The following is a 24,112-nucleotide window of genomic DNA, read 5'->3' as shown; positions in this document are numbered from 1 at the left end:
AGGAAGAAGGAAGCAGTAGTGTCTCCTGTTACAAAGCTGAAACAACCTGCCTCTTCACTCATGCTGCCTCTTAAAAGGAGCACAATGAGGTTGTACCCTAAGCTAGTCACACTCGATGAGTAGAGCCACTTAAATTAATGGACATGACTAACTTAGGTCCATTAATTTCAGTGGGTCTATTCTGAGCAGAATTAAACTGAATACAGCCTGGCATTGACCAGACAAGAGTGGGATTAGGCACTCCCAGAACCATGAGCCAATGCTGATGGGAAATGCTTTGATTGTGAAAATTTGGCCCAAAACGCTGTTGATCACAAAACGCTGTAGCATCCCTTTGACGCTAATTACAGGGGCTGGAGTATCAGCCGTTCATTGCTGGCTGTGCCCTTGAGATCACCGAGAAGCCCTTTATAGTCAGCTCAGGAGAGCTTTGCCAGTTGTACGCAGGAGCCAAACGTGCCCATTATGCCCATTCCCCCCTCAAGGGAGACTCCCAAGTGAGCACCCATTTATAACCACTGTGGGTTTTTCTACTTGTCCCACATAGGATACACAAAGACAAAGGAAGCAGTGCTGCTGATGTGCAGAACTCTGCACACAACTTTACCTTTCCTCCTACACCTCACGTTTCCCACACTATCCAGGTAGAGCTAAAGCCATGAATTGGAAATGAAGCGGGTTCCTGGGGGACATATCACAGAGAGATTTTGTGCTGGAGCTCACATCATGGAGCGTGGGAGAGGAATATTATGTGGGAAGAAGGGAAAGTATCTCACTCCTAAAATACTAATTTTGTACAGTTTTTTTACATTAAGAATATGAGTCCATGACAATCTGTGGAGGTTAGTTTCCTGTCAGAGAAAATCACATAAATCCCACCTGTGTGATGTCAAATATGGTTATGTTCATGGAACGACATGAGCAACCAGCTGGGTGAACTCAAGATGAATGGAGACTGCAAGATCACATTCATCAAAGCCCACCTACTGGTTTATTCCAAGAGAATTCATTTCTCTCCTGAAAGGGAAATCAATGGCAACATCTGAAGGGGCAGAGGCAGGATTAGGATTCTCCAGTTCCAGACATTCACCTGGAGCTGATCTGCGCATGTCAACATTTGCCTTGTGACACAGGATTCCAAAAAGGAAAAAGTTTACCAATTGCCCTATGCAACATGCCTTTAATGGAAGTCAACTGCTGGAGCATCAGATGCAGTGTGAAATAGAAGAAACACAGCAAAATCTGGGAGGAGAAAAATGTTGCTTTCAAATGAAAGTTGCCACTTTTAAAAAACAAGGATAACTTGAAACGGTTCCATTATAAAATCAGATCCCAGAGCTGCCCTGGGTTGTTTCTGCTTCCCTTCCTCCCACCCCACCCAGCCACACGCACAGGCTCCTTCCCTCCTGGCAGGGACAGGCAATCTGTACAAAACAACACTTTATATATGTACTAGTATTTAGACCCATTCCTAAATTAAAAAAAGATGACTTTTTATATATTGAACATAAAATTTTAAAAACTTACAAAATGGTCACCTCTCTTACAGAATGGATGCAAACTGGATTATGGATGTGCCTCCAGGCTAAGTTGGTTTCTCCCCCCCCCCTTGCCCTCCCCCTTCATAATAAATAAATAGAATTCATTAAGTTTTGGATCCTTTAGTGAGACAGAGTGGGCGGCGCCTGAACTGTTACTGGGCTTTCTTCCCCATCCCGTTCTTTTCCGCAGAGTTTGTGGAGGTTAAGTTCACCGGCCCGTCGGGGTGCTTGGAATCCTTGCGTGGCGGCATGCGCTCATTGACACGGTCCAGTCCCCTTGCTTCTTCAAAGCTGCGGATCTTGTGCTGTGGCGAAAATCCACGGATGGCTAGAGTGGAGGAGAAAGAGCGAGAAAAAGGAATCAGAGCAAGTTTCCAAGCCTGGTTGCTCAAATGTGCACACATACCATCCTGCAGTTACTATGCAGAGCTGTGACTATGGAGCATGCGTCTGACTTGGGGGAGGTGGTATGGGTTTTTTTTTACACCGGACAGGACAAACTATTATGCCCATGATGTGAAAAGACGTCTCTTTAAGTAAGGCTGGAAATATTTTCCTCTCAGAGCTGAAGATATTATGAAAGAAGGATTTCTGTTCACAGTGTGTACATTCATTCCACTGGTCACTGTTCAAAAACACATTCAGTTGGTTTTTGCACTGCTTCAAAAGCCTGCTGCATCTGTTTGAGTAGACGTGAAAATGAGACAAAAATATATATACCGTATTTTTCCCTCTATAACAAGCAGATTTTTTTCTCCTAAAAAGGAAGGGGAAATGTCTGTGCATGTTATAGAGCGAGTGTGTGGTCCCTGGAGCAGAAAAATCAGGCAAAAATCAAATCGCGTTTCACGGAGAAGGGAAACCTGAAAAGAGGAAGTGGCTGCTTTCCTGCATTCTGCCTCAGGGTCTTACTGCCCACCCACTCTGTTTCGTTGCTGTGTTTGCTGAAACGGAACAAAGAGCAGGGAAAGCCCCTCCCCTCCAGGCAAGCAGAGGGGAAAGTGTCCTCTCTGTGCTCCGTACTGCTGGGGGAGAGGGAGAGAGCGAGGGGAGGGAGGGAGAGAGAGAGAGAGAAGGAGGGAGAGAGAGAGAGAGAGAGAGAGAGAGAGAGAGAGAGAGGGAGGGAGGGAGGGAGGGAGGGGGGGAGAGAGAGAGAGAGAGAGAGAGAGAGAGAGAGGGAGGGAGGGAGGGAGGGAGGGGGGGAGAGAGAGAGAGAGAGAGAGAGAGAGAGGGAGGGAGGGAGGGAGGGAGGGAGGGAGGGAGAGGGGGGGGAGAGAGAGAGAGAGAGAGAGAGAGAGAGAGAGAGAGAGAGAGAGAGAGATGGCTGGCTGGCTGGCTGGCTGGCTTGGGTGGGGAAAAACTTTTGCCTTTCTTTCCTCCCTCCTGTTAAATCCCTCTCCTGCATTCCTCCCCTCCAGGCAAGCAGAGGGGAAAGGGTCGTCTCTGTGTCTCTGTGCTCCGGTACTGCTGGGGGAGAGGGAGAGAGAGTGGGGGGGGGAGAGAGGGGGGGAGGGAGAGAGAGAGGGGGGGAGGGAGAGAGAGAGAGATGGCTGGCTTGGGTGGGGGGAAACTTTTGCCTTTCTTTCCTCCCTCCCGTTAAATCCCTCTCCTGCATTCTTAGCCAGCTGCTTCTCTGCACACCCCTCTCATGTCCCTTCTTTGTTTTTCCTTAGCTCCCCACTTAAAATGTGGTTACAAAGCACGATCTTTGCATTGGGTCACTCCAAATTCACCATCAGATCACATAGCATGTCCATGGCTACAGCCTGCACCAAAAAAATCACGCACCCACTGTTGCCTGGGGCTGCAATGGTGCAAAAACGTGGTTACAAAGCATGGATCCACAGGGATCCTCAGGATTTTTGCATTGGGTCACCCCAAATTCACCATCAGATCACATGTCTGTGGCCACAGCATGAAGCACAAAACTGATACATCCACTGTTTCATTCAGAATGTTTTTTCCCTTGTTTTCCTCCTCTAAAAACGATGTGCGTGTTATGGTCAGGTGCGTGTTATAGAGTGAAAAATACAGTACATGTATACACTGTAGGAACAGATGCCCTCTCAAACAACATTCAATGCTCTTAAAACTGACTCTCCAGCCTAAACTCCTAGGCAAAATTACCCCTGTAAGGGACTTTCATTAGTATTGCTTTTTTCTCAGTACAATTCCTGGCCTAATCTTGGAAGAAACAAAGAATCAAGTCAGATATGTGCTCAATAATCGAGGCATTAGTGCAGTGAAACAGCAGCATAGTTTTGAAAACTGAAAAACATAAAATCAAAAATAATAGTGAGGACTAAATCAAAGTCACATACTTCAGTACAACACCACACACTCACAACACAACAAAGAATGGGAGAATGAAACTAATCTTTGGATAAAAAAGGCAGTAGATATATTTTTTAAATCTTGCATGACCAAGAAGGGAATGCCAAGAAAAGCCTCAAGTGTGACAAGGCGCACATGTGGAAGAGTCTTGTTCTCTCCATCAGTTCCAGAGCAGAGCACATTTCCTTTTGCACACTGTTTCTGAAAAAGCAAAGAGCTAGAGGAATTTAGAATGGTTATTTTTTCTGCAAAGCACAAATTCCTTTAAAGATTGGGGAAAATTGTGTCTGCAGATCACAGAGGTACTTGCCACATGACTGTGGTAAATGAGAAAGTAAGGAGACAGAGCCATTTGACGATTACAGCTCTGACAAGCCTACCCACAGGGAAGGCCAAAGGTGGTTACTGGACAGCAATATGTCCTGAACAACTTCATGCTCTGCAAGAAGAGTCACAAAGATGCACATTCTATGGCTTTGTTCAGGACCAGTTGGAAGCACTTTGCTGCCCTATTCATGGTGGTGATTTTGAGAGTGCAGAGGATTCTGCACCACATTCCTAGAGCTCAGCTGGAGAGGGCCTGCTCTGCATGCCCAAAGGTCCTGGGCTCAATCACTGGCATCTCAAGGAAAAGGATCTGGGGCGATTGCTGGAGTGAAATATACTGGATCCATTGCCAGTTTGAGAAGGTAATACTGGGCTAGATGGACGGGGCAGGACAGATAAGCCAGCCTTGCCCAACAAACTGGCTACTCTCAAGATGTTTCAGATTACAACTTCCATCAGCCGCTGATACAAACCTTTCGAGAGGAACACCAAAAACACAACTTGCATGCTGCTTCTGGCAAGGCAGGAGCCCCACTGGAGTTGTGCCACTCTAGGCAGCTGCCAAGTCTGCCTACCATGGTTGAGCCAGCTGCAATACTCTTGCTGTAACTCAGCACAGCTAGAAGTCTCAAGGGATGGGTCCAATTCCACACCGTAGCCCTGAAGCCAACATAGAATGGTAGGCTTTGTTCATCTAAAATAAAAATAATGTCACAGTATGGAGCATTATATCTCCATGGCTGTTTGAGCCTACCCAGTTCTAACGCTATGATGAAGACCATGTAGGAGAGATTATAGAAGCAGGGTAGAGAGTTTGACGGATGCCTCTGTGAATCCTCCCCATGTGGATGGACCCCAGGGGTGGGAGGTGTGCCAGGCCATGTCCCTCTCCCCTTCTCTCCCTTCTGGTGATGCAAGAGTAAAAAGCGTTCGTACTGCTGCTGAGAATAAAGCTCTTGGCGGGGGGGGGGGGATCAGCAGACACACAAACCATCACGCTTCTTGCAAGATTCTAGCCATACCTTCCCGTGCCTCTACCGCTTCTACTGTGGCTGTAATACAGAAGGAACAGTGGCATGCAAAAATGAAGACAGAAAAGAGTGAGTGAACTTTAACATAACCATGGTTGTTAGAGATCTACAACCCTCCCAGTCCCAACCGAGGAGGATTGTGAAGACAACCAGTGGAAGAGGATGGTGGCAATAGGGCAGAGAGACAGAGGGGAGTTATAGTTTTCTTCCTTAAACCTAATTATCCCAAGCTCCAAGGGGAAAAAGAACAGAGAATGGCAGGACTGGTTTTTCAAAACCAGGAGTCCAACGGATGTCGTGGAGGTAGCTTCTTCCATGACTGATAGGACCAGGCAGCAACATATCCCCATTGGTGCACACAGCTGCATTTAATAGCCACAGCTGCAATCAACAGCACATGGCTGGAACCAACACATATTTTCCCCAGAAAAGAGTATAATAGAAGGGATACTTGCTTGTTCCATGCTTCAGCCCCAGACTTAACCTGCTTTGTTTAACACCAGATCAATCCCACCTCCCAAAATGGTTTCATAACTATGTCATATCATTTCCTATGAACAAAGATCCTCTGCTTTTGCCATCAAAAAGCACCCACTCTACCTTTGCACTGGGATTTCCAATAAGGCAAGCAGCTCTCTATAGAATAGAAACTTTAATCTGCACAGTGTTCCTGCATGCCCCTTCAAATAGCTGGTTTGGTTGTGGCCCCTGCCTTTGGAACCAGCTGCCCTCAGACAGCCGCAAAGAGATCTGCGGCAGTTGTTTCAGAAACAATACAGAACAATTCTTATTTAGGAGCACTTTAGCAACATGTATTTTGCTGAGCTTTGATGCTCTAGCTTTGATTTGTATTTTCAGAGCATTCTAGCACAACATACAACAAATTAACTTTTAAAATAAATAAAACAGATCATGTCTGAGCAATGTCAGGGGGCCATTCTTGCATGTTGGCCTGTGTGGTTCCAAACTGCCAGAGATGACTACTGTAAAGTGTGTTTTGCCATGACAGTTCATGTTTCTTTAAATATATATTCATGTTACCTTCTCACTTTGCCTGGGAGTTTCTAAAGCAGGCATAGGCAAACTCAGCCCTCCAGATGTTTTGGGACTACAATGCCCATCATTCCTGACCACTGGTCCTGTTAGCTAGGGATGATGGGAGTTGGAGGGCCGGGTTTGCCTATGTCTGTCCAAAGATACATGACAGATTGCCAATGGATAGAATTCTAAACACACTGAGAGTCCCAGTAACTCAGATCATCCACTAACAAGACCAAATTGCGTATAAAAGTGTGTACTAAATTCCCATTTAAACAAAATAACCATACAACAGATAACCACAGCATACACATATATCAATATCATGAAACCACAATGGAGCACTGGTTAAAATCCAGTTCAGTTGAATGTGGCCTTTATCGAATCTATGTGAAACAGAAGTCCTAAGTTGTTGGGAAAGAGATTTGTGGTGGTGCCACAGTATCGCTTCAAAAAGAATGGTGCTTTGGGGTGATGCAACAGCTGTGACAATAGGCCCTTGGTGAAAGCACACCATGGCAAAAGGGCCATGCTTCCTGGCTGGCTGTTGCGCACACATGCACTATGTAATGGTGGGGACCTTTCTGATACATGACTAGAGCACAGCTCCCATGTTTTCAAGATCTGGCATATCCAGGCACTATCTTCAAAGGCTTTGATGGCATCAAACGTTTTTTTCAAGTGTTGAGAGTTCATACTGGAACTCTCTGATATGAAATACATGGATTGATCTGAGTTGCACCTCAGTGCTGGAACTGCTGGTGATAAAGCATCCCTGTTGAGGCTCTTCATTTTGGGGGGCATAACGAAGAGGTCTTGGTTTCTGTGCTGGGCTGGAGCTGGATTAAAACATTACCTGACAGCCACAGCATGCAAGTTTGTGAAGACCAAGACAAAGTTCAGGATCTCTGATCCAGGAAACAAGTCCTGTTTTTCATGCAACAAATGACACATTAAAGGAGACTGGATGCCTCCCTGAACACAGTGCTGGACCTTAGTGAAAACCACTGCTCAGCCATCCACAAATCCCTCTATGCAGCCTTGGCTAAAGTTGCCAGCTCTCAGCCTCAGGCTTGCATGGGAGAGCACAACCTTAAAAAACAGGTGTGCTAAGACATTGTTACTGATGGAACACTGGTCTCAGATTCTAGAAGGAGATAATTTAGCTTATATTAGCTAAGTAGCTATTTTTTAAAAAAAGGTGGAATGAATGGAGGTATGAAACTGGCTCGGATACGGGCCTGAGTAGAGCTGATGCTCTGATGTACAAAGGGAGAGTTTTCAGGCAATGAGGACAAAGGCAGGGAAATGTAAAGCCAGGGATTGGTTGGGAGATGAGGAAGGAGAAACTGCATGCAGAAAACAAAGTATGTGTGAAGATTAAATGTGACAGAGAAACAGGAGGAAATGAGCAGGAGAATGTGTTCTCTTTACTGAAGCTCAAAACAGATCCTGTAAAGTTACAATGCTCATAAAATTCATATGCTTAATTTCAGTGTGATGACGCTTCAGTGGAAGCTTTTAGATGCTTATGTTTGGAGGTTTCCATGAAGTTTAAAAATCCGATGTAGCAATAGTTAAAAACAGTCAGCCAAGTTATTAGACTCCTAGTCAGTTTTTAAAGCACATGGTTCAGCCTGATTTATTGCAGAGCTCAAGAAAGGGAGTTCTTGACACCTACACCTTCCTCTGCCAACTTCCTATTCCATTAGAGAGAAAAAACATGTTCAACTATCTGGAAAATTAAGTCTAGCCTTCCCCTGCAAGAAAGAAGGGAACTCACCACCTCCTTTGACCATGGAAGATTCTGCTACAATATTCTTCCATGTGAGAAATTTAAAATCTAGGCTAGCAAGTGCCAAAGCAAGCCTCTTTCCAGTACACCAGGAAGTCATCCAACATTGATGAGAAATAAAATCACCTGGCTCAATGCCAAACATGAAGGCTGGCAGCAGAAAAGGATTAAAACGCTAGATCACGGGGTTCCCAGAGAATGGGTGGGCAAACTAAGGCCTGGGCCAATCGCCTTCTAAATCCAGCCCACGGACGGTCTGGGAATCGGCGTGTTTTTACATGAGTAGAATGTGTCCTTTTATTTAAAATGCATCTCTGGGTTATTTGTGGGGCATAGGAATTCATTAATTCCCCCCCCCAAAAAATATAGTCCGGCCCCCCACAAGGTCTGAGGGACAGTGGACCGGCCCCCCTGCTGAAAAAGTTTGCTGACCCCTGCTCTAGAGAGACATGTTGCTATAACTCATTTGCTGACCTCACAACCAGTCATGATTGCCCACAAAGCTTGACCTTCAGTACTATCTGCAGTAGATTAACAAAATTTAACACAATATCACCTTAATGTAGGAAAAAGCAAGTGTGCTGTTCTGGAAGAGTGTACATGTGACAAAACAGGAAGTATACACTGGAGCTGAAAAAATATTTGCAAATATTCACAATTTCCCAACACTTCAGATTTTGGGTGTGCAATTTTATCTCAACATTAAGAAAGCTGAGTTCTTAGATTTGCTGGGATCTCTTGATTGCTTTGGTTTTGGCAGGTGTGAAAAAACCCCAGAACTGTATCAGCTATTGACAGTCACAATACTAAATGCCATTGAAAAAGAATGGCCTTCTCTAAAACTTTTTCTTATGGGGAAGTGTGTACAGGCAAACAATGATGCATGAAGAAGACTCCCTAAAGATGCATCCAGACTGGTAGGTTTTGGGGTTGCTGCTTGTATGATCTGCCACGGATATTCACAAAAGGAAGGGACAAATTCCAACACTGCACAACATGATGAGTCACTATTTGTACACGTGTTTGTGTACAAATGCTTTTACCTCAATTCAGGAGGTATAAGCTTGTATGTCAGTTTCAGGGCAGGATGAAGCAAAGGCCAAGCAAGAGCAAGGAAGTTGTAGCCCAAAGCCAACAGAGAGCAGTAAGAGCTGGATCTCCTACTGGGCAGACCTGTGAGCAAGTCTGACCAGGAAGCCTATATAGGGATTTGGGAGTACTATCCAAGCTGCACTGACCTGATGGTGCACATGGGCCTCCTTGCAGACACATTTGGCCAAAGCTGGCTGGCTGGTTGCTTGCAAGCAGAATCTCAGATTCACATCTCATAAGTTGCCTGTTTAAGATCAACTGTGCGTGTGCTAGAGTCCTAAAATGCTGAGCTAATTAATCTCAACCCAAGTCTTGTGATGTCTTTCTCTTCCTGGTATTTGCTCGTACCCCTTGCCTAGATTCTTTCTTTCTTTTTAAATAGTTGTTTGTGGATTTGTCCTATTGCACTCATCCACCTAATTTCATCAGTTTATCTCTTTCAGTAGATGCTAAACCTGGCTGTGGCACTATACTAGAGGGTAGGAAAGAATGATCTACAACCAGAAACAGCTTAATAGTTTTAACATCTGGTATACAGCTGGGATGCAGGTGGCGCTGTGGGTTAAAGCCTCAGCGCCTAGGACTTGCGGTTCGAATCCCTGCTGCGGGGTGCGCTCCCGCTGCTCGGTCCCAGCGCCTGCCAACCTAGCAGTTCGAAAGCACCTCCGGGTGCAAGTAGATAAATAGGGACCGCTTACCAGCGGGAAGGTAAATGGCGTTTCCGTGTGCAGCTCTGGCTCGCCAGAGCAGCGATGTCACGCTGGCCATGTGACCCGGAAGTGTCTCCGGACAGCGCTGGCCCCTAGCCTCTTAAGTGAGATGGGCGCACAACCCCAGAGTCTGTCAAGACTGGCCCGTACGGGCAGGGGTACCTTTACCTTTACCTTTATACAGCTATGAGAGTGCCTCAGTGCAACAGTGTAAACTTAAGTTTTGTTTTCTCTTCATCAAAACTGCAATGGGTGTATATGGAGCTGGCAATTGTGCACAGATTAGTTCCAGTCCATGAAGGACAAGAATGAAATGACATAAAAAGCCAAGGAAAAAGTGGTCTGGGTGCCTGTGGCCCAGCCCAAGTTGTCTGAGAAGGACACACAAGTTGAAACACCAGCATAAATGTCCATATTAAAAACCTACCCAGAAAGAGAATCTCAAACTCACAGCTGTTCGTTTTCAATGTGAGCACTGAGAACAGATGGGCTTAGTACAGGAGGGAACAAAAAAGCAGGCTGATGGCATTTGTACATGCTCTTACACAGCAGCAGAAGTCTAAAGGGCAACTGCTGTTAAAGAGATGAAATCTGAATAGTTGTTCAAAGAACAGATTCCAGAACACTATGCAAGTTTCAAGTCTCTATTCCCAGCAAGATCACCAGCTATGACAACATCATACAAATGCCTTGGACGAAATCCTTCCCTCAAGTCCCATTGCCAGGTTTCTATTAAATAGTCCAAGTGTTCTCAGCCTCTCCTATTATTCTCCTCTAAGCTTCATTCACAGAATAATAGAATAAAAGAACTGTAGAGTTGGAAGGGATAACAAGGGTCATCTAGTCCAACCCCCTGCAATGCCGGGATCTTTTGCCCAACGTGGGGCTCAAATACAGAACCCTGAGATTAAGAGTCCCATGCTCCACCAACTGAGCTTCTCCCCCCCCCCCCATTCAGTGCCAGAGTTAAAGGCCTGTAAGCTTATGGGGACATCTAAAGCCCATCTTTTCTGGTGACAGAACTGCAGATACTGTGAAGGGGAAGGGGAAGGGGAGGCAGCAGTGGAAATATCAGTGACTCCCCCACAAAACCTAGATGATCCTTAACACGTCACACCTGGTCTTATCCTGCACATATACTAGGAGTGCCAGCTTGGCCCCGCAACCATCAGTGCCCAGGGCTGTGGGTGCCATGCAGCGTGCATGGCCCTGGCACCAAAATTTGTGGATGCCCAGGCCCTTCATGGGAAATTTTGTGGGTGCTTGGGCACCCAGGGCCCCAGGGAGTTGGCACCTATGACATATACATACCCGTCTGTAGAGTCTGTTTCCCCCCTGAGAGGACTCCCAGGGGCAGAGTACCTGTAGGAGTCAGTCCTTTGAGCATCAGAACACTCTCACTCTCCTCCCTGCAAGAAAAAGAGGCAAAGTGACCAATTATATCTGATCCCACCTCTTAGGTTTCCTCAGCTGCACACTCAAGATCTTTTTAGGGAACTGCTAAACATTTTAATGTGCGTGAAATTGTTACGTTTGTAAATATGTGAGCCATAAAGCTGCATTTAGATCTGGGATTGGATACACCTCCCTGTTGAGCACATATTTGCTGGCCTGTAGACAGGGCAGCAACAGAGCATGATTTGCATGCAGGTCCCCAATTCCATCTCTGGCATCGCCCATAAAAACAGAAGTGAGGAACCTCTGGCCTGTGGACCAAGTTTGGCTCACCTTGGGTCCCAATTTAGCCCCAAAGGCCTTTTTCCTCAAACCTCAGCCACCTGTCCCACACCTGACAACAGGTGTAGAGCAGGAAGAGACCCAGCTGAATCGGTTCCATGACTGAGTTCTCTGTGGGAAGCTCCATCAGACAGTCAACCCCTGCATAAAGCAGCTTTGCCAGCTTCACTCTGCCCTTCCCAAGCACGCGACAATGAGCTGGCTGTCAGGCACTCAGAAGATGCTGGGCAAGGGACCTTTGACAGGTATGCAGGCACATCCACCTGTCCTTCGTCTGTCCTTATATCTTCATAATTGAATCAGGTGACTGACAGGTGGGTTAATCCCACCAATATGTTGAAGTTGGCCCATGAGGGTAGGGACAGATAACAGTCTGGTCCACTGGGCCAAAAATATTCCCCACCTCTGAATTAAAAGAATCAATTTCACATGATGGGAAAGACCTTTGCCTTGAGACTCTGGACAGACAATACTGGGCTAGAGAGAAACAATTTTACACTGTACAAGGCAGCTTCCAATCATGTGTAAAACAGCACTTAAGAATCAAATCTTGGGGGGGTTTTGGGGGGGGGTTGGAATCTATTGATCAAAACAAACACCCAAAGTCCACAAAGGTCTTGTACCCCCTCCCCAATTATGATAGAAGGTGGAATATGAATGTACTAAGAAAAAAATCCCTGAACAATCCCTACTGACACTTTACATCTCCAACAGCCCTGCAATGGGAGCAGCTTGGCTGTAACATTTACAAGACCACCACTGTGTAGGGTCTTTCCCACAGAATTGACTCCCTGCCGGGAGAGTGCAAATTCCAGGTGATAGTCCCACACGAATCAGTCCTGTAGCAGTGGACTTTTAAACATTTAACATGCACTGGTCCAAGACTTGCCAACCTTTCATTCTCTGCCCTGGAGCAGCCAGGGCAATCTGGCAAAATGATATTCCCTCTCTCTCAAGCTGAGATTCACCAAAGTGAGCAAACTTACCGAAGAACTGAAAAGACTCGTGCCATCTTCCCAATGGCTCTGATCTTATTCCTGATGATCTCTTTACGGGCAGTGGTGCCTCCTTAGGAAAAAAAATCAAAAAGGGTTTAAAAGAATGAGGGAGGAAAACAACTAAGGCTCAGGCAATGCCAGTATGAAGCATCTGCTTGGCTCTAGGAAAGAGAAATCCGATTACAACTTTACAGCTAAATTCCATAGAATGGTAATGAACTGAATGAAAGGGGCAGCAAGTGATGGACAGAATGACACACAAAGATGAAGTCCAAACAGGGGGAAGTAGGAGCACCAGAAGTAGTAGGACAAGTGTTGATCAGAGCAGCAGACCTCTTTGCCTGCCCAGACATGTTTGACCACAGTACACATGAGATGTAACACGAATGACTCAGCCATTGAGACACAGTTTTGCAAGGCAAGAACACAACTACAAGCCCAAGTGAGGGTGAAGACATCAGGATGCTGGGCTGTGCTTGCAGAAGGGAGAGCGGTCACACAAGCACCACCTTTGGCATAGACGCAGACAAAGGAATGGCTGGAATCTTGTGGTTTTGCTTGAGTCCTCAACGAATACAATGTGCTAGGGATAAGTACACTCCCTTTTACTACACAGACCAAACATGGACTGAAAAGCATGGAGGTTCTGGGAGCTCAACTGTACACTGAATGATAAATACATCTCCTCTAAGCTAAGATCTTCTTTTTTAATTGCCCGACTATGCATTAAGAACAGGACAAGCCAAACTGGAGAACTGACATGCACCAATGGATCAGCCATGCACAAGGTGGCTGCATTCAAACGTCAAAGAGAAACGTGACCCCCATCGCTCTGGTTCCTGGTGGAACACAACAGGGTTGGAAAAAAGAAACAAAAACCAAATGCACCACGTTCATGTTAAAACTGATGGGGAAGAAGGGGGAAATGGCGAGACTGTTCAACTAGTCAGCTATTCAAAATCCACTCCAAGGAAATCTGGTGGCACAGGCAGTGAGAATTAAGCTTTTAGCAAATTCTAGCTGGGTACCTTTCGGATAGCTTGAAATGTAGTTATCTTCAGGGAGAGGAGACACCAAGTAACAAGGAGATGAAGACAGAGATAGAAGAAACAAATTTAAATTTCCATGGGAGGGAGGGAGGGAATAACATTTCTTTTTTAAGTGCAATGGGACACGAAGGTTAGCGCTGGGTCAGCTGGTAGTTCTCTTCTGCACCTGTGTCATGCTCACTTGGCTGTCAGACTCCAGGCGGACAAATCAATTTTCCTTCTGTCTCTCAGATGCATAAGACTCTTAATCTCCGGGGCAGAGGTATGAGCCCCACACTGGGCAGAAGATTCCTGCATTGCAGGGGGGTGGACTAGACGGCCCTCGTGGTCCTTTACAACTCTACAATACTATAAACTACTAGCAAGGGCCAAAAAGGAGGAGGTTGGATCTATTTCTGCAGATTGTGCAAAGGATGGAAAGGCCAATCCAATGACCAATGATCAAAAGAACTGATCTAGCAGTGCAAAATGCCAGTATTTTTTAAACAATTAAGCAGCAAAGGAAGACAGCAAAAATTCCTATAATTGTAATAATATCAGAAAAGTAGTCTTCAGTTTTCCTGCATACTTAGTTGTCACTAGTTGAACACTGCACACTGTTGGGTAGCCTTCCAGAGAGTTGGCATCATAGAGATGCCCTTGCCTGTTCAGTCTTTGTGCCCCCTCTCGCAGCATTAACTAGTTATGTGGGTTTCTCGAGCACTTCAGGCTGAACCTTGGGAAAGCCAAAAGCCCCCAGAAGCATGACCAGTAGTTTTGCAAAAATACATGTGTACATTTTGTTGCAACTGTCACAGATGCATACGAAAGAGGGCCCATGATGATCAGCTGCTCCGCCACCCACAGGCTCAGAATATTTCTGGAACTGAGGGATTTTTTTTTTAATCTTATAAAAGATGGGTGCATATCTACAAATGTACTTATGCAGTTAAAAATGTGCAATTTCTTTCAGGAGTGAAACTGAGTGGACTGGAAGTTGATTATTATATCTGGACAAGCCAATTTCACAACTCCATCCATCTCTATTGGGGCGTAAGGAGCAGCAGCAGATGTAAATGAAAACTGAACAAGGCAGCTGCTCAGGCTGGTCAGGCTTCCTCTTCCTAACTCTCCTTTCCTCCTTCATTCCATCTGAACAAATACCAAGTTACTGCTGCTGCTGGATCAAGTGGGAGGTGGGAGGGAGGGCGCAGAGTGGCTCTTATTATGCTAGAGAAATAATTGTCTGTAAAACAGCCAAAGACAGTGAGCTTAAACTATGAATGAAAAAGATGGCAACAAAAAGGTGCTAAGAACAAGGCAGCTTTGAATGAGATCCAGCTTTGAATGTCATTTCATCCAAAAGTGCTTGAAAGCAACCCAACCTAACCCGCCCTGGAAAAGTAAAAAGGTTTTGTTACCGTCCAACGCTTCATCTCCATCTGAAATGAGCTCATCATCAGAGCAGATGTTAAGGATGTTAACCAGCATCTCTGTAACTGCAGGAAATAATGAGAAATGGGCAAGAGATTAGAGATTTTGTGTGTGCGCGTGTTTATGTGTGTATCTGTATCTGCCACAGCATGTGAATGGGCTTGTTCACATATGATGATACATCATGGATTATTACGTGAACAAACCTTGTGCTTGTATTCTTCCTATTCCTCAAACACGCTCTGTTTCAATGCCTGCCAAAGTAGGATTGGAAACCAACTTCAAACTGTTATTTGCAATGCTGTCTTGGAGGGCAAACATACACTGTTTGCTGGTTCAGATGCTGAAAGCAAACTAGGCCTTGCGCTTAAAAAGTTCTGTTTTATCCCTGAACACCATTTTCTCTGGTTATGGTGCTTCTTAAACTCCTTCAAGCTACAACCTAAAGTCCACAAATAATTTTCCCCATCAGAACTCCCAATTCCCAATTCATTATTGGAGAACAGTAGAACCAGAGACAGTGTACAAGCAGGACTGCTTACACAGCAAACAAAGCAATACAGTTTGGTGTTAGGTGTGAACCATGCCAATATGACATTACGTGTATAAAAATGCAGGCTGGGGAGCACATAACACACACATATATAAAATACTCAACTGAAATTAAATTTCAGTTACATAAAACCTAACAAATGTTAGAACAGCTACTTAATCCTTCTACTCCTCTCAGCTGAAACAAAGGTTATGCATGTACAACTACATCTACACAGATTTATCTCCCATTATTTGCATTTTATAAACTGATTTTCAAATATTTTATTTATTATACCCCTCCCTCCCAAGGTAGCCAAGCAGTTGTTTTGTTGTTTTGTTATTGATTTTAATATTCACCATAAACTATTTATTACATTTTTGTTCAATCTTTGTTCCAAGGAGTCTGATGCAGCACATACCATGCGCCCTCCGTTTTAATAATAATAATAATAATAAATTTTATTTATACCCTGCCCTCCCCAGCCATGACTGGGCTCAGGGCAGCTAACACCCGATATAAAACAATTGATTGAAATACAACTTAAAAAACAAGATTAAAATACAACATTAAAACATTAAAATGCAGCCTCCTTTCAGTGGAAACTGAAATCAAAAACTTTTGGGGGGATAAAAACGTCAATTCTTCACCAAGCCTATCTTCACAACAACCGGAGAGAGTACAACTGGTCTAAGATTACCTAGTCAGCTTCATGTCTGAATGGGGATTTAAGGATTTTTAAAGCTGAAAACAGTACATAAATGCTGTAAACACACAAGTACCCTGATTTTTTAACCTGAGACAATATATTTTGAAAATTTCCTATGACAAAATAATGGCCACTAACATGCTTATTTTTTATTATATATATATATATTTTAAAAATAGAAGGTTGAGTGCCTGAAGGCCAAATTTTGCAGAATTTTCTAAATTCTTTGCTTCAGGAGTGAGCAAGCTAGCAAAATCCACAAATGTCTCTCCTTTATGGCAGCAACAGACCGCCCAAGGCTACATCCAGCCTAGTCAATCCTATTGCATCAGGAGGATCTGTTTTCCTGCTCCTTTGATAATTGCTTTGCTTATCAATAATTTTATTGGGCAATCTCCTTCTTACCCTTTTCCCCTACGAAAGGCAAAGACCATGTGAAAACATCCATGAAGTTTGGAAGCCAGTAAGGGTGTGGAGAACAGTTGAACTGCCTGATGTTCATCACATTGTTTTCATATTTCAGCACAGCAGCTAGAAGAAAAGAAGGAGAAAGAGAAATTACAAGAGTGCTGATTTTATCTTTGTCCTCCAGGGTTACACAACTTAGGAAATGCAATTATACAGCTGTGTAAAGAAATCCCTATGAAAATCAGACACCCTCTATGAGAGAGGCAGTAAGGAATGTCAAAATATCCATCAGACATCAGGTGAAATTTACTGTTACAAGTGTTGTTTTTCTTCTGATAAAAGTTTTAAAAGTGAATTTCATATGTTGTTTTTAAATTTTGGAATGTGTATTAAATGTTGTTACCTATCCTGCAGTCTTCTGAAGAAGGATGGGGAGAAATCATATAAATAAAATTTATTTTATTATTAAGTTAACACTAGCCTATGCTTTAATGCCACATGACTTTAAGGCCTCAGACTCATACACTGTCGCTTCCCCTCAGCACAGCTGCGATCAATAGATTGGAAGTACTTCCTTCAGTAGTCAACAAATGCTTGCTTGTAATTTCATCTGAAGCAGGACAAGCTGTTTAGTGTGATCTTGATGTTTTTATTATTTTTTTTGATATGTTGTAAGCTGCCCAGAGTGGCTGGGGAAAATAATAATAATTATTATTACTATGGTTTGCTGAAACAAGCACAATTCAGACGACGGTCCACAAGTCTGCATTTCTTGGACAGATTGGGGCTTCCACATGCTGTAGAACAGCACAGCCAGTGTTGAGGGTTGATAGAGGTTATACTCTAGGGGGTCACGGTATGTTAAACTAACTGCAGTTATTGGATGACAAACCGCAGTTAGCTGAAAATGGAAGCAGGTGCTTCCTCTCTCCTCCCCATGGCCACTGGAGGAGTGGGGAGCAGCCTCGTGCACTTTACACTAAACTATGGGTTAGTGTTAAATCCAAACTAGGTCAGTAACTACTTTAGAACAAAAACTATTTCTAACATACAAGCTTCAGAGGAATTGCATTTAATTGATTCTGGTTCAGTCCTTCCAAGATTGTATTTATCACATTTACACCCACTCTTCTTCCAAAGAGCTGAGGGTTACATGAATTGTTTCCTCATTGATAGTAAGATAGCTAAGTAGGGGGGCCGCTGGGGGCGCCTTGGAAGATGGCCGACAATATCATCTACCTGGCTCGCACGAGGTAATTAGAGGCTGATTATGGGGAGTAAAATCAGTCTCCCTCGTCTTCCCAGGGGGTGGGAAGATGCTGCCTCGCCCGCGATTGCCCATAAATCACCCCTGAGTTCGAAAGAAGCAGGGGGTGGGGGCACTGGGCGGATAGCTCTCGTGCGTGCTCAGAGCTCCCGGATGCCGCTTTCAAGAGCAAAACTGGTTGCGTTGCTTAAAAGGAAAAAAAATTGGAGAAGTAAACGCACATGCTTCGAGCGAGGTCAGGAGGGTATTATCTGCTAAATAATTCTACCACTGAGACGATGAATGATGGGACGGAAGGAACAGAAGACAGCATCAAAGAACTACAGACATTTCGGTATGTTAAACGGAACGGAAAGGGGGAAAAACTTTCTTCTTTTTTAATATGATTACCTAACAACCCTCCCCCTTAGAAGAACCGTCACAACAACTACTTGCAAATGAGATGAAAAATAAACTGTGTGGGAAAGAAAAAAATATAAAAGGTTTTACTTCGTGAAAAGATCTGGAAAGAAGAGAGGGTTTCTTTGTGGCGTAGTTACAAAAGTGATCCACCATTGAGAGGCAGACCTCGTTGTAAGATTTGTAGTCTTAGGGAGGATGAGCCGCTGTTTTGGTGTCAGGTTTGGATCGTAAATTCGAAAGGGCGATCACCCTCCTGGAAAGACTGATTTATGATACAATGGGTCTGAGAAAATTAACGAGCGGACATTTAGACTGTATTTCATCGGAACTGAATAAGATGGCGACGGCTGCTCGAATGGGACTTCTGGACTATTGGATCTATGTGAGATGAATTACGGGAGAGCATTACAAAGTTCACACAGAAATATAAACAAGACTGTTTCTTTCAACTCACTTGTGGAGATAACTCGGAGATGACTGAGAAGAAAAAGGGTAACAACAAGGAGATGAGAGGATGGGACTGTGAACATCAAAGCAGCAGAAAATATAAGATGATTGGACTTCTACTGATCTCGAAGCATGGGTACCCCCCACAAAAATTTATAATTTGGCAAAATAATTGGATTTGGATTTTATGATTTGTATTGGTATGATTTGGAATAATGAATATGATTTTGGTATGGTATATGGAAACTTAATAAAAATTATTTGGGGAAAAAAGATAGTAAGATAGCTAAGTAAGGTTGAGCCACACAGTAAACTTCTGAATGAGCAATGATTTGAATGCAGACACCGCTGCTCCAAATCCCAACCATCCCTCTCAGATGACACATCTTCTGTACCCCACTTACATGGAATTGTTCCTGCAAATCTGTGGGGACCCAACATTTCTGGCAGAATGCCCAAGCACAAACCACGTCCATTTTAAGAAACCAAGTATTAAGAAGCAAAAGATAAGGTAAGCAAGAGCTAGAGATTCTATTAAAAGTGGACACATCAAGACATCAGGAAAGAATTCATAATAACCTCACATTGGCATCCTGGGCACAGTCAAAATCTTACCCTTGTTGTTATAGACATCTAGATAATTTGGTGCAGAAAAGATTGTGATTAGGGATGGAAAGCCCGTAGTCTGGCTCTTTCTGTACATTCGGTACCTGGAAAAGTGAGCAGAAGATAGGCAGGCTTTTGCAAAATACATAAAGACAACAAAGCTGTTGAACACAGCACCAGAATAGTGACTCTGAACTTACCCAGCATCCTGGGCTTCATGTGCTCGAATCACAGATAACAAATTATTATTTTGCAAAAATTCACAAATTGCAGGGTAACTGAAAAAGAAGTTTTAAAAAGCAATATTAACACATGCTGAAGGCAGTCATCATCACATTTGTTTTCTGTCTTTTTCCCAAGAGGGATGAGGATATACAAGTTAGGAATATTCCACTTTTGCCCCAAATTATTCTAATCACCTTGCAAAGATAGGTTAGGTTGAAAGAATTGAAGATAGGTTGTGGCTCAATAGGGATTTGAACCTACATCTCCACAGTCCAACTCCAACTTTCTACACAGCCTGAGGGAGGGTGAGGGCTGCAACAAAACTTTTTTAAAAAATAAAATTTAATGCTGGAGATGCGAACTTAGTACATATTCTGATTAACTGCCCAATAAGATCATTTTGGTGCGAGGCGAGGATATTTATAGCAAGAGTTATAAAAATAAATTGTTATTTAGGGGAACTGAATTTAATTCTAAATTATATTCCAGAAACATGGGAGATTTCAAGGGGTCAAAAAAATGGATGTACTGTGCTATATCAGAAGCAAAAAAAAAACTTGTTTTGATGAAATGGAAGAGCCACAAAAAGATTCCATTGAGCACATGGATTGATAATATGGACATACGAACAAATTGCATGTCGTCGCAAAATAAGAATGGATAAATATGAAGAAATTTGGAACAAATATTTAAGCGATAAGGCGATAAGTGGTGAGAAGTGGGGGAAGGAGAGAGAGAGGTGGGAAAATATTGTTTAAAAAGGGGTAGTCATGGGTATATCAGTGTATTCAAATCTGAATTGTCAAATTGTGTTATTATTGTTATTATGGTTTTTGGTGTATGTGTCTTTTGTGGTTGATGTTTGTATTGAAAAAATTAGGGCTACAACAAAACTTGACTCCTTGTTAGGGCTGCTAAGCACCTAGAAATCAAACTAACATTTATGGATACTGGGAATTTGTGGTGATCCTGAGGCCATCCAAATAAACATTCAGAGGGACTTGTGAAGCAAATAACATTCAGATTCAAGATATATTGCTTTGCTAAATAAAACTTGCTTGGCAAGTTTTAAAGTTCTGATAAGTCCACACAAACTTGTTCTAGTATTTCTGAAATCCTTCAGGCACATCTTTGACCTTGTAAACAACTCAGAAAGCCACAAACGAATGGCTTTTCGGTTTTACAAGAGGGAAAAGTCATAGGGAATTCAGTAGTAATACAAGTTGTATTTTTAAGACAGCAACAATCACAAGCGGGACAGAGTCCCACTCAAAGCCCTGGAACAGAGTGGTTTGAGCACAGCAACTGGGACTTCACACTACTACCTTTTCACTTAACCAAGGGTTATGTTTGAAATGTTTCCTACCTGTAGAAATAGGAGCAACCTCGAACAGTGTTGTGGGTAAAATGTTCCAGTGTCTTCTCATTGCCATAATCCTCTGATGGATCAGACCACAGCAGGTCACACATTGGACCAAAGGCTGGAGGCTCCTTAAACCTGTCTAACTGAAAGGCACACACACAGAAAAGCCAAAAAAAAAGATAATTGATATATACAGAATTAAGGGAACTCATTATTAAGAGCATGCCAAAATACAGTGCATGAGAAAAAACCCTCAATTCATCTGTGCTAGATAAACATAGTTTATGATGTCACATCTCAGAAACAAACATTGCCTATATGAGCGCTGATTTCTAAGTGTGGAAGACTTACGAATAGGGAATCCACTTCCCCCCTCAAGATATAAGAAAATTTTAATCATTCAATCTCTGTAAGGATTAGCAATGTTTCTCAAACTTGGGCCTCCATCTGCTTCCAGACTACAACTCCCACCATCCCTGGCCACTGGTTCTGCTAGCTAGGGATGATGGGAGTTGTAGTCCAAAAACAGCTGGAGACTCAAGTTTGAGAAACCCTGGATTAAAGGCAACACACATTTCTTTTTCCAACTGCTTAATTTGTCTTTGAAGGAGAACAAAGAAGTTCCAATCCAAATCTTTATGATGTTCATAAACCAGCATACACAAAGAAGTTCAATCCTTAGAGGCCTAGCAAGGTCAGGTGGTACCAAGTGCATTTTTTTTTGTCAAACCCCCGACCACCACCACCGATGGCTCGGGGTAGGCTTGGGAGTCATGGCGTGTGTCATGCCGAATGTCACCCCCCTCAGCGATGACACCCTGGGCGGTCTGCCCCCCCCACTCCTCTGGCCTTGACCATGCTAATAAAAGACGACATATATAATGCATAAATTAAAATGCACAAGCATCTGAGAAAGTCACGCTCACAGACACTGTCAAAGGAGTGGGGTTTGGGCATAATAAGGGCGAGAAGGCCGTGACTGTTAAAGTTTGTTCATGTTTATTGTGATCATTTCCCACCCCCACCCCCAAAATCAGTACATTGAATTAGTGTGTATGCTTTAGTTGGGATTCTGGCTACAATAGAGTGTTGGACTAAATGACCCTCGGGGTCTCTTCCAATTATATAATTCTACGAAGACCGCAATTTTATTTAATTCATCCTGAAAATTAAACCACCTCCCTCACTGTTTCTCCAGGGCTTGGCACTTTGCTTTCCCGAGTCCCTGCAAGTCTCCTTCTGCTACCTTCAGGAATCTCCCCATTATGTAACACCCTTCTTTGCTTTATACATAGAAGGGGGGACGGGGACGGGACATAAGGCAGACACCAGAAAATAACAGAACTGCATATATCTCACCAGGGCATGAAAAAGGGTGCATGGAGGAAAAAAAACCAGAGAGTAAGCCTCAGCTTGCCAGGAAGGAGGGCGAATGCCGCGAACGCACACAAGTTCCCTGTTGGCACCTTTCCTCTTTTGACTCAGTGGCGGAAAAAGCCGCTCGGGCACCTGGGGTGAGCCGCCCACGGGGCAGGGCGGGGCACACCATGGGGCCTCCAGAGTCTGCCTGCCTCCTCCCACTCAGCCACCCTACAGCTGGGGGGGGGGAAGCTGGCGGACCGTTTGGGCAGAGCAGAGCCTGCATGCGCCCAAGCCACCGCATCTCTCCCAGGAGAGATGCGTGGCTCGGGCATTCTGCAGGCCCCGCAGTGAGTGCCACCCAGCATTTTGTCACCCCCTCAGTGGTGACACCCAGGGTGGCCCGCCCCCACCCACCCCCTTCCTCCACCACTGTCAACCCTACAGAACTTCAGCCTGGAATCAGAGAGAAGTGTACATGTCTTCATGCCTGGCAGCCCCTTCAACAAGTCTTAGGTAGCCTTAAAAGAAAAGGTGGTGGGGAAACATACCCTGGAGTGGAACCTTGTCAGAATGGGGGCAGGTAAGCCTACAAGAAGACCCTGACTGGAACTACGATACCTGTGCTGTTTTATGGAGGGGAGAGGCACCACTTACTTTCCTAATATCATCTAGACATGTGATTTCAGGAGACAGCCCTCCATGCACGCACAGAAACTGCTGGTTCAAAAGGGCAGCAAGAGGAAGACAGTCAAAGGTATCCATGCATGCATCGTACACCCGCTCAGAGTACTTGATTCGACCTGCAGGAAACAGAAGCAAGAGAACTGCAAGGACTTATGCAAACTATAAAAGATAAAAAATAAAAAGGCTCCCAGAAAACTGCCAGTCATCTGGACTTAAGAAATACAATTGCCTTGCCTCTTCCTCTCTCTAAGCCAGGACTTTTCCTCCTTTCCTGCTTCAGAGACTTTCCACACCAACATGTCTGCCAAGGAACTGCAGTACATCGCCTGTAGACTCCTTGTCCATTGCAGAAGATTCTTGGACATGTTCTATGGTGTACATGTAGTTCACATAGAATTGTAGCCATCTAGGCTAGGCTTCACCATAGAGTTGCTATATTTCAAACAGTGAATATCTAGACAGAAAACTGTATGTCCTGGAAATTTCGGACTCCGAACTGGGAGTGAACAACAGAATGTACTCTCTAGCACGGGTACCAACTTGAACAGAATATTTGGGGGGGGCAGGTAAGCCCCACATAATCAATCAATCAATCAATCAATCAATCAATGATACAGCACACACACACCATTTGAATGGCAATGCCCATCAACTTGGGGGGGGGGTGCCTGGCCCCCTCAAACATTTTACTGGGTGGGCAAAGGGATCTTGACCCCTAAGTGTTAGCTCCTATGCTCTCTAGTCCTGCTTCTGCACATTGCAGGAGAAGATGGGACAAGCCATCTTCCAGGAAAACCTGCTTACCTGGACTGATTCTCCCACTGAGGAGCATCTGATGAGCTTCCAAGAAACAATTTCAAAACCACTGTCCTGAGCAAGGCTTTCCTGCAAAAAGCAACTATACATGGCAAGACTCTGGAAGTAGTTAGGGTTTTCTAGGCCTGCTCTAAGTTAGATATGTATTATACATCTCATATTACCTTTATACAACTGATTAGGTGAATTAGTATCTGTAATGGTTCTAGGGGTTGCTCGTGCGTAA

The 24,112-nt window shown here is 44.1% G+C and overlaps 1 protein-coding gene across 4 annotated transcripts in view; it reads right to left on the bottom strand.

Annotated features, from left to right (window-relative positions):
* Positions 1-1,160: 1,160 nt before the first annotated feature.
* Positions 1,161-24,112, bottom strand: part of PPP3CC (protein phosphatase 3 catalytic subunit gamma) — a 78,502-nt gene continuing 55,550 nt past the window's right edge. The window contains exons 5-15 of one of the 4 annotated variants that reach the window (XM_081890987.1): positions 23,041-23,186; positions 21,028-21,167; positions 19,637-19,714; positions 19,446-19,540; positions 16,712-16,837; positions 15,053-15,130; positions 13,632-13,658; positions 12,592-12,673; positions 11,180-11,277; positions 5,225-5,254; positions 1,161-1,869 (exon numbers count right to left, since the gene is read on the bottom strand). In XM_081890987.1, the coding sequence (XP_081747113.1) occupies positions 1,694-1,869; positions 5,225-5,254; positions 11,180-11,277; positions 12,592-12,673; positions 13,632-13,658; positions 15,053-15,130; positions 16,712-16,837; positions 19,446-19,540; positions 19,637-19,714; positions 21,028-21,167; positions 23,041-23,186 (1,076 nt within the window). In that variant the 3' untranslated portion in view covers positions 1,161-1,693. The remainder of the gene's footprint in view (positions 1,870-5,224; positions 5,255-11,179; positions 11,278-12,591; positions 12,674-13,631; positions 13,659-15,052; positions 15,131-16,711; positions 16,838-19,445; positions 19,541-19,636; positions 19,715-21,027; positions 21,168-23,040; positions 23,187-24,112) is intronic. The other 3 variants (XM_081890989.1, XM_081890988.1, XM_081890990.1) reach the window with 3 other exon arrangements.

This window comes from Podarcis melisellensis (genome assembly GCF_964234715.1).
Source record: "Podarcis melisellensis genome assembly, chromosome: 15".
NCBI lineage: Eukaryota > Metazoa > Chordata > Lepidosauria > Squamata > Lacertidae > Podarcis > Podarcis melisellensis.
Note: the sequence above shows the minus strand (reverse complement) of the source record. Positions and strands in the feature narration are given on the sequence as shown.